We start from the raw sequence: 13,247 nt of genomic DNA on the forward strand, positions 1-13,247 counted from the left end.
ATAAGTGAAAAGTCGGATAATACGGAAAACACTGCATAAACCCCTTACACAATGAATTAAAAAAAAAAAAAAAAGGCATACAGTTCCCGATTTTCAAAAAATGTTTTAAAAGTAAGATTTTTAATAGAAAAATAAATGCGATGACATCACCAGAGGGATCTGCCAGATAGGCTGGATGGTCGGATTAGTGAAGGTCCGATAATTGAGACTGTATTGTAGTATGAAATGCTAGTTCTCATGCCACAATATTTCAAACACAGTGAAAAAAAAAAAAAAAAAGCAAAACAGCTTTGAGACTTAAAACTTAAGAAAGGTAAAAATGGGCAGATGACCATTCTAGTGGTCAAGGTCTTTCTGGTGTAAAAAGGGGACAAAAGAGAAGTATTTCAAAGAGCTTGGTTCAAGGATATAGTGAACATTGTTTTATTTTCAGAATACCCTGTTTCCCCGAAAGTAAGACATCCCCCGAAAATAAGACCTAGTAGAGGTTTTCCTGAATTGGTAGATATAAGGCCTCCCCCAAAAGTAAGACCTAGCAAATTTTTGTTTGAAAGCAGGGCCGCCGAGAGCCAGACAAGGCTGCCCCCGGGCGGCCCCCCCCCCCACCTGAGGTCACCGGGCCCCCCTCCACCCACCCTCCGTCGCTCCCAGAACTAACCTTAAACGCCTCCTTTCACCTTCGCAGCAAGCAGCAGCAGGGCAGACCTCTCCTTCCTTCCATGCCCCGCCTTCATGGACGTTACGTCAGGCGAGGGCGGGACACGGAAGGAAGGAGTGGCTTGCCCTGTTGCTGCTTGCTGCAAAGGTGAAAGGAGGCATTTAAGGTTAGTTCCGGGAGCGACGGAGGGCGAGCGGGCCAACCCCGATCCAACCCCGATGTTTCCCCAAAAAATAAGACAGCCCCTGAAAATAAGACCTAGCGCATTTTGGGGGGCAAAAATTAATATAAGACAGTGTCTTATTTTCTGGGAAACACGGTAGTACCGACACAAATGAATTCAGTTACTCTGTACTAACACATATGAATCGAAAAGTTAGCATATTCATACGTGTTGTCGTCATTGCACAGAACATCCAGGTGTATTCTCAGTAACGAGGCCTGGATTCATCTATAGTAACATACATAGTAGATGACGGCAGGAAAGAACTGCATGGTCCATCTAGTCTGCCCAAGATAAACTCATATCTTGAATTTGTACCTGTCTTTTTCAGGGCACAGACCGTATAAGTCTGCCCAGCAGTATTTCCCGCCTCCCAACCACCAGTCCCGTCTCCCATCACCGGCTCTGGTACAGACCGTATAAGTCTGCCCTCCCCTATCCTAGCCTCCCAACCACCAACCCCTCTTCCCCCCACCTGCTCCGCCACCCAGTTTCAGCTAAGCTTCTGAGGATCCATTCCTGCTGCACAGGATTCCTTAGAACCTGTCACAGTCCACCACCTAAGACAATATATAAAAAGCAGTTTGTCCCAGATGCCACATATTCAAACAACAAGGAAATGTCAGCTTTTTAAGTAGTGGGACTTCCAGACCAATACCCTATTTTGATACTGATGCAGCGTTAGCAAGCAATTCCAGTACGGAGGGTAATGTCACAGTTGCTATTTTAGGATTGTGACCAATACTTTTCAGGGCTGTGTGAAATTCTAGCTGACTAACCTTCCGCTACTACAGCTTGAAGAGGTGCCATTGCAAATTAACATACAAAAAAAAAAAATAAAAGCTTGGGGTTTACTCTTTTTGGAGCCTGTTTACTAAAGTGTGGAAAACCAAGATTTAGCACCTTATCCATTAATGCAGTAACTGCTATCTGGTACTATAATTCCAGTGCTAACTACATGACATGCCTGGGTGGGTTATGGGCAGAGAATGGGTATGGACTGCATGCTGCAGTTAAGCGTGCTATAATTACTGCACACTGTTATTTGTTCAGTTTGCACAGGTGCATTTAGTGCGTAGTAAGAACTGTGCATTAACTGTAGGGAACATCCTGGACATGCCCCAAACAGTTCGTGCACAGCCTTTATACTTACTATGCCTTAAAGTTTGTTGTTTTTTTTTAATTTGTACCCCGCACTTTCCCACTCATGGCAGGCTCAATGCGGCTTAGGTACTTATTTGTACCTGGGGCAATGGAGGATTAAGTGACTTGCCCAGAGTCACAAGGAGCTGCCTGTGCCTGCAGTGGGAATCGAACCCAGTTCCCCAGGACCAAAGTCCACCACCCTAACCACTAGGCCACTCCTCCACTGTTGCTACTATTTGAGATTCTACATGGAATGTGGCTATTCCACTAGCAACATTCCATGTAGAAGTCGGCCCTTGCAGATCACCAATGTGGCCGCACAGGCTTCTGCTTCTGTCGTCAGACTCACAGAAACAGAAGCCTGCGCAGCCTTCTACATGGAATGTTGCTAGTGGAATAGCGTACCACTGATCAATAGGCAAACAGCTATTTTTATATTCTTCTTTTAACCAGATTTTCAACCAATAGCTATCAATACTTCAATCATCTGGTTTAAATATCTCTACAATTTCAACATGAAGAACTTTATATAAGAATCGGTACCCAACTTATATCACATATATTTCTTCAGATGATTAAATATATATTATAATGAACCTCAGCGATGTCAGTCAACCTCCTTAAATATAAGATCAACTTCAAAACATCCAGTTCTTCATAGGTTCTTATTTCTTATTTAATCTAATCAGTATTATTTATATCAGCCATTATTTAATGTTAAACACTTTTAGGCACTTAGCTTTTTAGTTTTTTGATTTTGTCGGACCCAGGGGATCAAACGTCCGACATGCACGTTTCGCCCGTAATGGGCTGTCTCAAGGACATTCCCCTGTAATATAAATACATATATGGTTGTTAGGAACATTCCTCCAGTCCTCGTAATAAACTAAAACTACAAGAATATCCAAACAACCACTCATTAAACACAAACCAACTCACCCAGTATTTCTCTAGCGTCTGCTCAGCAAAAGTTAATAGCTAAGATGGCGCCGGCTTTTTTTCAAACTGTTTAAATACGTAGTACGTTCTGACGTTATTGAGATCTTACAAGCCCCTTTGGTGGAACATTGGCTTCAGAAGCAGCATTCATGGGATGATATCAAATGGAGAATAGTCGAATGTCTGGATTATCGGGAGGAGGGTGGGTCTATTAAAAAATTACTGAATTATAGAGAACAATTCAATATTTTTTTGTTTCAAACTGTTTTTCCTAATGGATTAAATGTAGAGATTGAATGGACATCGCTAACTTGAATTCCTCCTGTTTTCCACCGGTAGCAGAATTTTGTCTTTCTGACTGCCGGTGGAACGCCCTGAGGGGCGGGGCTTAAAATTTCATTACTTCCTTTAAAGATCTCAATAACGTCAGAACGTACTACGTATTTAAACAGTTTGAAAAAAAGCCGGCGCCATCTTAGCTATTAACTTTTGCTGAGCAGACGCTAGAGAAATACTGGGTGAGTTGGTTTGTGTTTAATGAGTGGTTGTTTGGATATTCTTGTAGTTTTAGTTTATTACGAGGACTGGAGGAATGTTCCTAACAACCATATATGTATTTATATTACAGGGGAATGTCCTTGAGACAGCCCATTACGGGCGAAACGTGCATGTCGGACGTTTGATCCCCTGGGTCCGACAAAATCAAAAAACTAAAAAGCTAAGTGCCTAAAAGTGTTTAACATTAAATAATGGCTGATATAAATAATACTGATTAGATTAAATAAGAAATAAGAACCTATGAAGAACTGGATGTTTTGAAGTTGATCTTATATTTAAGGAGGTTGACTGACATCGCTGAGGTTCATTATAATATATATTTAATCATCTGAAGAAATATATGTGATATAAGTTGGGTACCGATTCTTATATAAAGTTCTTCATGTTGAAATTGTAGAGATATTTAAACCAGATGATTGAAGTATTGATAGCTAGTGGAATAGCAACATTCCATGTAGAATCTCCAATAGTATCTATTTTATTTTTGTTACATTTGTACCCTGCGCTTTCCCACTCATGGCAGGCTCAATGCGGCTTACATGGGGCAATGGAGGGTTAAGTGACTTGCCCAGAGTCACAAGGAGCTGCCTGTGCCGGGAATCGAAGTCAGTTCCTCAGTTCCCCAGGACCAAAGTCCACCACTCTAACCACTAGGCCACTCCTCCACTGTTGCTACTATTTGAGATTCTACATGGAATGTGGCTATTCCACTAGCAACATTCCATGTAGAAGTCGGCCCTTGCAGATAATCTTACATCAAAGTTTGAGGATGCCATTGGCATGAGCATTGGCCTAAAGCTTGGAACATGCTGCTGGGGATGCAGCCGGTGCTATGTCCTCCCTCCCCTCTTCAACCAACATCACCTCACTTCCTTTCCTCCAACCGAGCCAATAGCAGAAACAAACATTTGTGAGAGGTCCACCCCTCCAGGGGTTTCCATAATAATAGGAGGTCATTGCAAAGGAGGAGCAGGGCTACCACAGGGCCTGTGAGAGCAAGCTGGCAAACAGGCCCCACACTAACCTTTTTCATTGCTTCCATGGGCCAGAAGAAGTGAGAGGAGAGGCAAGAAGAACCAAATAGGAGGGCAGGAGGGGCAAAGCAGAGGTGGATGTGCAGAAGGGGAGGATCTGGGCAGAGGTATCCCCCCCTAGCAAATTCCAAATATGGCCCTTTATCTACTTTATATTTTGCATAGACTATGTGAGAAAGAAAAGCCCAAAATGAAGACTGTGCAGAATGGGTGCCTTCCAATAGCCCTACTGGAAAGCAGAAGTAGAGAGGACTAGCAGTGAATCATTAAAGAACAAGAAACGGGGGGAAAAAAAGCAAAGCAAACTGATAAATCTAGGCGAGGAGCCAGTCTGCGTCTTCATTCGTTTTATGACCCAGTTCTTCCTCGCTCTGAGCATTCGAGGAAGAGTGAGTTGCAAGTCATATAAATAAATAATGGTTAGACTGGGTGGTTGGGGGGGGGGGGGGGTCAAAATTTTAATTCTACAGTTCGAAAAACTTTGTAAGGTTTACCTTTACTTCAGTGGTTAGAATGATATCGAAGTGATTATAGAACTCGATAGGGTTGGACAGCTGGTGTTCCGTCACGGTCACCAGAAACATCTCAATGTCGTGCAGCGCAGCTTCGGCTCCCTCTTGTGACTGGCACTTGTCCACTGCCTGAGATGCTAAGAGGTAGATTCCAGCCTCACACCATTGGTTAGCCTTAAAAGAAGGCAGGTATCAGGAGTTATCATACTGTATCATACATGGTATTGACAGGTTCTAAGTACAAGCAATGCTACGGGATTGAGTAATGTGTTTGCCCCGTTAGTCAAATTGAATGCATGATCCTGTAGGCGACACTCTGGAACCAAACCTTCATTTCCACACAGTTCCCACTGAAGCAACAGTGGTGAAGTAAGAACATAAGAGTAGCCATACTGGGTCAGACCAATGGTCCATCTAGCCCAGTATCCTGTTTCCAACAGTGGCTAATCCAGGTCATAAGTACCTGGCAGAAACCCTAATAGTGGCAACTTTCCATGCTACCAATATTTGGGATCCTGCCAGGCAGTGCCGTAGCGAGGGTGCCTGACACCCGGGCCCCCCCCCTTCCGGAGCGCACCCCCCCCCCCCCGAAACGCACCCTACCTTTCAGTGGGGGGCAGGCGGGAGGGCCGATCCGCCCCCAGTGCACGTCACTGGGAGCTGCGTCGGCTCTGCTGCTTCCCTGCTTTCTCTGCCCTGGAACAGGAAGTAACCTGTTCCGGGGCAGAAAGAGCAGGGAACCAATGAGCCGACACCCCCCCCAGCGCATGCACCCAGGGCGGACCGCCCCCCCCTTCCTACCCTACTGCTGCCAGGTACTTGTATACTCCATTTCATATGCAAACAATGTTTCATTTCAGGATGACCATTAATGTAAGCACATGGAGAACTTTGAGAACCCAAACCAGTCAGTCTTTTCTGTGCGTAAGCCTTACATATGACACACACTGCAAGAAAGATAATAAATTATAAATGAAATCAATTTTATAGAAAGTCAATTTAAAATTGCACATCTAGTTCTACAGCCTCAATTGAAGTAGTCAAGAATTTTTACTGCAGAAAACCAGTCTATTTCAGTTTCTCATTGTCAAGACTGCAGTAGCATTTCTGAATAAAGTACAGCAAAAACAAATGTTACTCAGAATATTGATCATTTGGGAGGCAACTTACTTCTGAAGCAGGGGTTCTCAACCCAATTCTCGGGATGCACCCGGCCTGTCGGGTTTTCGGGATGCCCGCAGTGACTGTGCATGCAAATTGATCCCCTGCATATTCATTGTGGGTATCCCGAGAACATGACTGGCTGGTTGTGTGTTGAGGACTGGGTTGAAAAGCACAAGTTTGAAGCGAAGCTGTGTGACAACAGAGCCCTTCAGGTTTGCCTGTGGTGGAGCGAAGAGACGCGCCCTCCGACAAAAGCTGCATTGGCTCCCAATCAAAGAAAGGATTATCTTCAAAATCTCCCTAAAGCTGTGAAAACAATCCACGACCACCTGACCTTCAAGAAATCACTAAAAACTACCCTCTTCAAAAAGGCCTACCCCAATGATCCAACGTAAACCCTTCGCCCAGCAACATAGCATGACCAATGATCGTACCAGACAACATACAAACCTCATTACATAGTAACATGGTAGATGACGGCTGGGGGGGACCTGCGCGGTCCATCTAGTCGGCCCGGCGGGATGGGCTTGTATGTGCTGCTTCTTGTGTGTGCCTTGCCTTGATTTGTGTCTGCCATTTTCGGGGCACAGACTGTGGAGGTCTTGCCCAGCACTAGCCCCGCCTCCCAATCTTGGCTGGGCTTCTGGGGATCCGTTCCTTTGTGTTTGTCCCACGCGTGCTTGGGTTCCGCTGTCGTTTTCATCTCCACCACCTCCCGACCCTTTATAACTACCTCATTCAAGCACTATATAACCATTTATTTGTTATCAACCGACCTGGCGAATGCCATGACGGTACTATGTAAGCCACATTGAGTCTGCAAATAGGTGGGAAAATGTGGGGTACAAATGTAACAAATAATAATAATAATAATCATGTATTCTTTGAATGTAAATGGTTGCAATGTAGGTCAAAATGAATTACATTGAGGAAGTTAGCTCTAAATTAAATTATCCATCAAGCCCTCTAAATATATGCCCTTCTGCTGTATTGCATGCTATGCGTGTAGATATAGACCAATCTATATCTACATCTTTATCTATTGCTTTATCTAAGCTTGTCTCGGCTTGTTTGTTGCTTGTTCATCCGGGTTTTTCTACACCTTGGTTGTGGTCAGAGTCCAAGGTGTAGGAAAGACCCGGATGAACAAGCAACAAACAAGCCAAGACAAGCTTAGATATAGCAACAGATAAAGCTAAGTAATCTGATGCGTTGAAAAGTTAATATTTATAAACAAGTAAAAGTAAGATAATTTTGAGATTGTGAGAAAATAAAGAGGTTTTTGGCCAATGATGAAGCAGTCCAGCCCCCGAAGCTAAAATTGAGCTGGGGACTTCTCGAGGCCTTTTTTTCCTCTATTACAAAAATATGACATCTAGATATCAAAAGTTCTAGCTCAGAAAATCAATACTCTACATATAGAATCTCCTGTTATTCTTAAACGTTTAGTACAATGTTATAGGAGATCACCTCTAGCAGTGGTTTTAACATTAGCGTGTGGCCATTAATTAAAAAAAAAAAAAAAGGGAAATCAGCCATTATACTGCAGTGGGAAAAAAGTGCCACAGGCTTCTGGATACATCTAGAATATGTCTGCCTGTTCCAGATCCCAATTTGCCTATTGCTCATGTTTGATCTATTTTTACTGTACACTGCCTTGAGTGAATTCCTTCAAAAAGGCAGTAAATAAATCCTAATACATAAATAAATCAATTTTAAAGATGTTTCATTGATATTTTCCTATTTTTACCAAGTCCAAGCTAGGAAATTGGATGCATGGGTACCATTTCGGGGAGTTTACACATAATATAATCCTTTAATGGCAAGCATCAAAAAGACACACAAATAATCCAAATGTATTGTGTGTCACTGACTTGATTAGGATCAATCTCCAAGAAAACCTCAATATGTTCCTGTATACGTTACAGCAGGGTTTAATTTCAAGCCGTACAGCCCGGAGCACTGTTCTGCCACTTTTCAGACTCCAGAGCAGCAGGGATGCCGTATTCCAGCCCCTCCCTTCCAAGGAGCCAGCAGAGAAGAAGGAGGAAGGGAAGAGCCTGGAGCAGAGCAGAGAACAGTCAATCTACTCCCTAATCCAGCCCCTTGTCTCCTGGTGCTCTTGCCCATGGCCCACCCAACCCTTTCCCAAGCTCCACATTTCCACGCTACAAATTAAGCCCTGCATTATTCCCGATGAGCTTTTGGCCACTAGTAAATTTCAGAGATTGAGATCATACTCAATGTACCCTGGTTTATGAGTAAAGTTCATTCCTGTCAAAGTATGCACAAAAGAAACCCTGAGAGATGCCATAGGTGCAGCATCTTATCTTCAGATTAGTTAATAAATGGAAACACCAGAAATACTTCGTCTACTATCTCCTTATTAATCTTTATTACGGGCTGCTTACCTTATCCAGCTGCGTATGCAACTCAAGAGATTTTCTTAGAATATCATACTTTTTCTTAGTCTCGTTTGTAAAGTCATCGCAGATACGCCTGAGTTCAATGCACTTTGGTCTGATAGAGTCAACAGCATAGTGGTTGCTTTGGATGAGCTGATCTCCATGAAGAGCTTGTAACTGAGACTTTTCCAAGGATTCCTGTGGAATGAATAACACTGGATTTTAACATTTGATTTTCTGGATGATGAGGACTAAGTTCTGGAGGAAAGTCCATGGACAGAGCTATGTAATAACGTTTTAGCTAAACTGATCTTGATTTGGCTTCATTAAAAAGCTTTAAGCTCATTAATAAGCCGTGCATAAAGATTTAGCATGATCATGGAGAGAGCTGGTAGAGCCTTACCCAGATGGTGGACGGTTTCCTGGCTTAGAAGTGCGATGTGTGGAGTACAGCGAGGTTGGGCCCGTGACATCATCTTTAGGGGCCAACCAGGAAGTTTAAAGCGCAGCCGTTCCTATGGCACATGGCCGCAGGTGCGCTGCCATAGGGGTGTGGCCTGAAGGGGCATGACCAAAGGGGCACACCCCTTTGAAGCCTAAAAGAAGCCCAGAACCAGGAAAAGCTCTCTTCTTTAGAAGGTTATCATCGTCTGTTTTTCCTATTTGTTATTATGGGGAAGAGAAAAGGAGTGTGGAGAACTTCCAATACTGTCGTAAACTCCTCTGGCCCAATGGACAAATATGCGATATTAGGGCCTGTTGACTCCCCAGCAGTCTCCTCCACATCTCTTTCAAAAGTCTTACTCAGCTCTAGGGATTGACCTACCCCATCCTCACCTATGGCTTCTTTGAGTCCAGATGTGGTAAGGGATACCTTGCAAGGTTGCCCAAACCCTCTGAGGGAAGCTACTCTTAGCCTGAATGAGTCTTCTAGGCCTTCACTGAAAGATCCACTTAGATCCTTGCAGCCTGTGCTGTGGAAAGATTTTTCATCTGATCAGGAGGTTACTCCTCTAGAAGAGGTGACTTTGGTCAATGTGTGGAAGATAGTTTCTTCACAAGTAGTAACAAGTATGGATAATGCTTGGGATAGTGCTGGGCAGACTTATACGGTCTGCGCAGAGCCGGTGGTGGGAGGTGGGGCTGGTGGTTGGGAGGTAGGGATAGTGCTGGGCAGACTTATACGGTCTGTGCCAGAGCTGGTGGTGGGAGGCAGGGATAGTGCTGGGCAGACTTATACGGTCTGTGCCAGAGCCGGTGGTGGGAGGTGGGGCTGGTGGTTGGGAGGCGGGGGATAGTGCTGGGCAGACTTATACAGTCTGTGCCAGAGCCGGTGGTTGGGAGGCGGGGCTGGTGGTTGGGAGGCGGGGATAGTGCTGGGCAGACTTATACGGTCTGTGCCCTGAAGAACACAGGTACAAATCAAAGTAGGGTATACACAAAATTAGCACATATGAGTTATCTTGTTGGGCAGACTGGATAGACCGTGCAGGTCTTTTTCTGCCATCATCTACTATGTTACTATACTATTGAGAAAAGAACAGTGTTTTAGAGACTAGGTTTAGAACGTTACAAACTGTTGGATCTTCTGGGAATAAGGATAGTCTGGTCCTTCACAGGCAATTAGAGGCCAGGGAGAAAGACTATGAGTAAGAATTTAAGGATATTGAATTTTCCTGTCTGTTCTTTGCTATCTCCTGAGACTCTGTTCTGGAAATATCTCGAAGAAGTATTGTTCATCTCTGATAATATCTTAATTTCCTTGTGTTATTATATTTCTAGGAATGTGAAACAGGCCTCTCAGAGGAATGGCAAGCCTGATGAATTACTCAATTTAACAAAAGTTATAGAAACTTTACAGGCCAAGCCACCCCTTAGTATCTTTTTTGTCCGTAAAGGATACAGTAACAGTTTTGAGGTCTTAAGAAAGAAGGATTTCCTGTTTTGTGGAGGAAAGTTTCAAATATTTCCTGATGTGGCTCTTGCCACACAGTTACATAGAAAACAATTTCTTCAACTGAAATCTTTACGATAGGGGCAAGCTTTTTTTTTTTAAAGTTCCCCTGCAAGTGTTTGATAAAGATCTATGAAGTAAATGATACTTTCTTTGATCCCTCTCAAGTAGAGAGATTTTTGATAGATAAAGAAGTGCAATGATTTCCTGTTTAGATGTTCAAATTGTCAGTTAGGTGAGGAATTAGTAAAAAAAAAGACAGTTCTAATTGTACAGGTGTGAAAGAGGCAGTGCATTTCTGCTTAAGTTTCTTCTTTTGTTTTCCTTGTTGGTAATTATCTCTGTTCTCTCTGTGATGTGGACTTTTTTGTATTGTTAAAAATGCTAAATATTAAAAAAAAAACAAGATTCAGCATAGCAGCATATCAAACTTATATGACTCCTGGGGTGGGGCAGGGTGGATCACTACTACTACTACTATTTGACATTTCTAAAGCGCTACTAGGGTTACGCAGCGCTGTACAATTTAACATAGAAGGACAGTCCCTGCTCAAAGAGCTTACAATCTAATAGATAAGAGTGAGACAAATATAGGACAATCAAGCCATTGTGACATCACTGATGAGGTTGGCTCTTAGGCATTGGTGGAATGAGGCATTATGACATCACAATCTCAGCTCTGGTTACCAGAGACTGAAACTCTTCACACTAAGGGGGGAAGTGGGCCAAGTATAGGACAGTCGAGCCATTGTGACATCACTGATGAGGTTGGCTCTTAGGCATTGGTGGAATGAGGCATTATGACATCACAATCTCAGCTCTGGTTAAATCACTGCTATATGTAATACTACTACTACTACTTAACATTTCTAGAGCGCTACTAGGGTTACGCAGCGCTGTACAATTTAACATAGAAGGACAGTCCCTGCTCAAAGAGCTTACAATCTAAAGGACAAATGTACAGTCAGTCAAGTAGGGGTCGTCAAATTGGGGCAGTCAGGATTTCCTGAAAGGTATAAAGGTTGGGTGCCGAAAGCAACATTGAAGAGGTGGGCTTTGAGTAAGGATTTGAAGATGGGTAGGGAGGGGGCTTGGCGTAAGGGCTCAGGAAGTTTATTCCAAGCATAGGGTGAGGCGAGGCAGAATGAGCGGAGCCTAGAGTTGGCGGTGGTGGAGAAGGGTACTGAGAGGAGGGATTTGTCCTGTGAGCGGAGGTTACGGGCAGGAACGTAAGGGGAAAAGAGGGTAGAGAGGTAATGAGGGGCTGCAGACTGAGTGCATTTGTAGGTAAGAAGGAGAAGCTTGAACTGTATGCAGTATCTGATCGGAAGCCAGTGAAGTGACTTGAGGACATTCCATATAGAATCTCAATTAGTAGCAACATTCCGTGTAGAACCCCAAAGAGTAGCAAGATTCCATTCAGATTCTCAAATAGTAGCAACATTCTTTTCAGAATCTCAAATAGTAGCAACATTCCATGCTACTACTACTACTACTACTACTTGACATTTCTAAAGCGCTACTAGGGTTACGCAGCGCTGTACAGTTTAACATAGAAGGACAGTCCCAGCTGAAGGAGCTTACAATCTAAAGGACAAATGTACAGTCAGTCAAATAGGGGCAGTCTAGATTTCCTGAAAGGTATAAAGGTTAGGTGCCGAAAGCAACATTGAAGAGGTGGGCTTTGAGCAAGGATTTGAAGATGGGTAGGGAGGGGGCTTGGCGTAAGGGCTCAGGAAGTTGATTCCAAGCATAGGGTGAGGCGAGGCAGAATGGGCGGAGCCTGGATCACCCACCCAGGCAGCACCCCCCCCCCCCCCCTCCAAGCAAGGGGTATGCAGAGCAGAAGCACGCTATCTGCTCTGGTGGTCCCCTGCCCCCTCAAATGTCAATTTCCTGTTCCAAGGCGGGGGACTAATAGAGACGAGAACGCACGCCTGCTCTGCGCACCTCCTCACTGCTGGCAACTGGGGCGAACTGCCCCACCCTAGGTACACTAGAGATTCAGCATGATCACGGTAAAAAGTGTCAGAAGCACATTTATCCCCTCCTCGATTCTAATCCCCCTCTCTCCCTCTTCTTCAGTAGCACATAGCCCCCCCTTCCAATCCCCCTCCTACCCTCCCGCCCTGAAGAGGCAAGATCCTCCTCCATCCCTTCCACTCAACCCCCCCTCAGGTCCATCCCCACTTCCCCCACCCCACTGACGATAGGCCCCTATTCCCCAGGCCGATCCAATGAGGGTGATGAGACCAGGAGCAAACCCCACTTGCTCCTGCCCCTAGTGGCTGCCTCTGGAAAATGACTGCTATGACCTCTATCAGCAGCCATGTGGTACTTCAGTATTACTGCGAGGCTGCCGCAAGAGGTCGTGGCAGCCATTTTCCAAAGGCAGCCACTAGTGGCAGGAGGGCGTGAACAGTTTTTTTTTTTTGGTTACATTTGTACCCCGCGCTTTCCCGCTCATGGCAGGCTCAATGCGGCTTACATGGGGCAATGGAGGGTTACGTGACTTGCCCAGCGTCACAAGGAGCTGCCTGTGCCTGAAGTGGGAATTGAACTCAGTTCCTCAGGACCAAAGTCCACCACCCTAACCACTAGGCCACTCCTCCACTGTTGCTACTATTTGAGATTCTACATGGAATGTTGCTATT

General features: G+C 44.4%; 1 protein-coding gene across 1 annotated transcript in view; it reads right to left on the reverse strand.

Annotated features, from left to right (window-relative positions):
* MCF2L2 (MCF.2 cell line derived transforming sequence-like 2) overlaps positions 1–13,247 on the reverse strand; it is a 410,388-nt gene that overhangs the window by 258,157 nt on the left and 138,984 nt on the right. The window contains exons 11-12 of the mRNA XM_030216237.1: positions 8,646–8,837; positions 5,039–5,244 (exon numbers count right to left, since the gene is read on the reverse strand). Coding sequence (XP_030072097.1) covers positions 5,039–5,244; positions 8,646–8,837 — 398 coding nt within the window. The remainder of the gene's footprint in view (positions 1–5,038; positions 5,245–8,645; positions 8,838–13,247) is intronic.

This window comes from Microcaecilia unicolor, chromosome 10 (assembly GCF_901765095.1).
Source record: "Microcaecilia unicolor chromosome 10, aMicUni1.1, whole genome shotgun sequence".
NCBI classification, from domain to species: domain Eukaryota; kingdom Metazoa; phylum Chordata; class Amphibia; order Gymnophiona; family Siphonopidae; genus Microcaecilia; species Microcaecilia unicolor.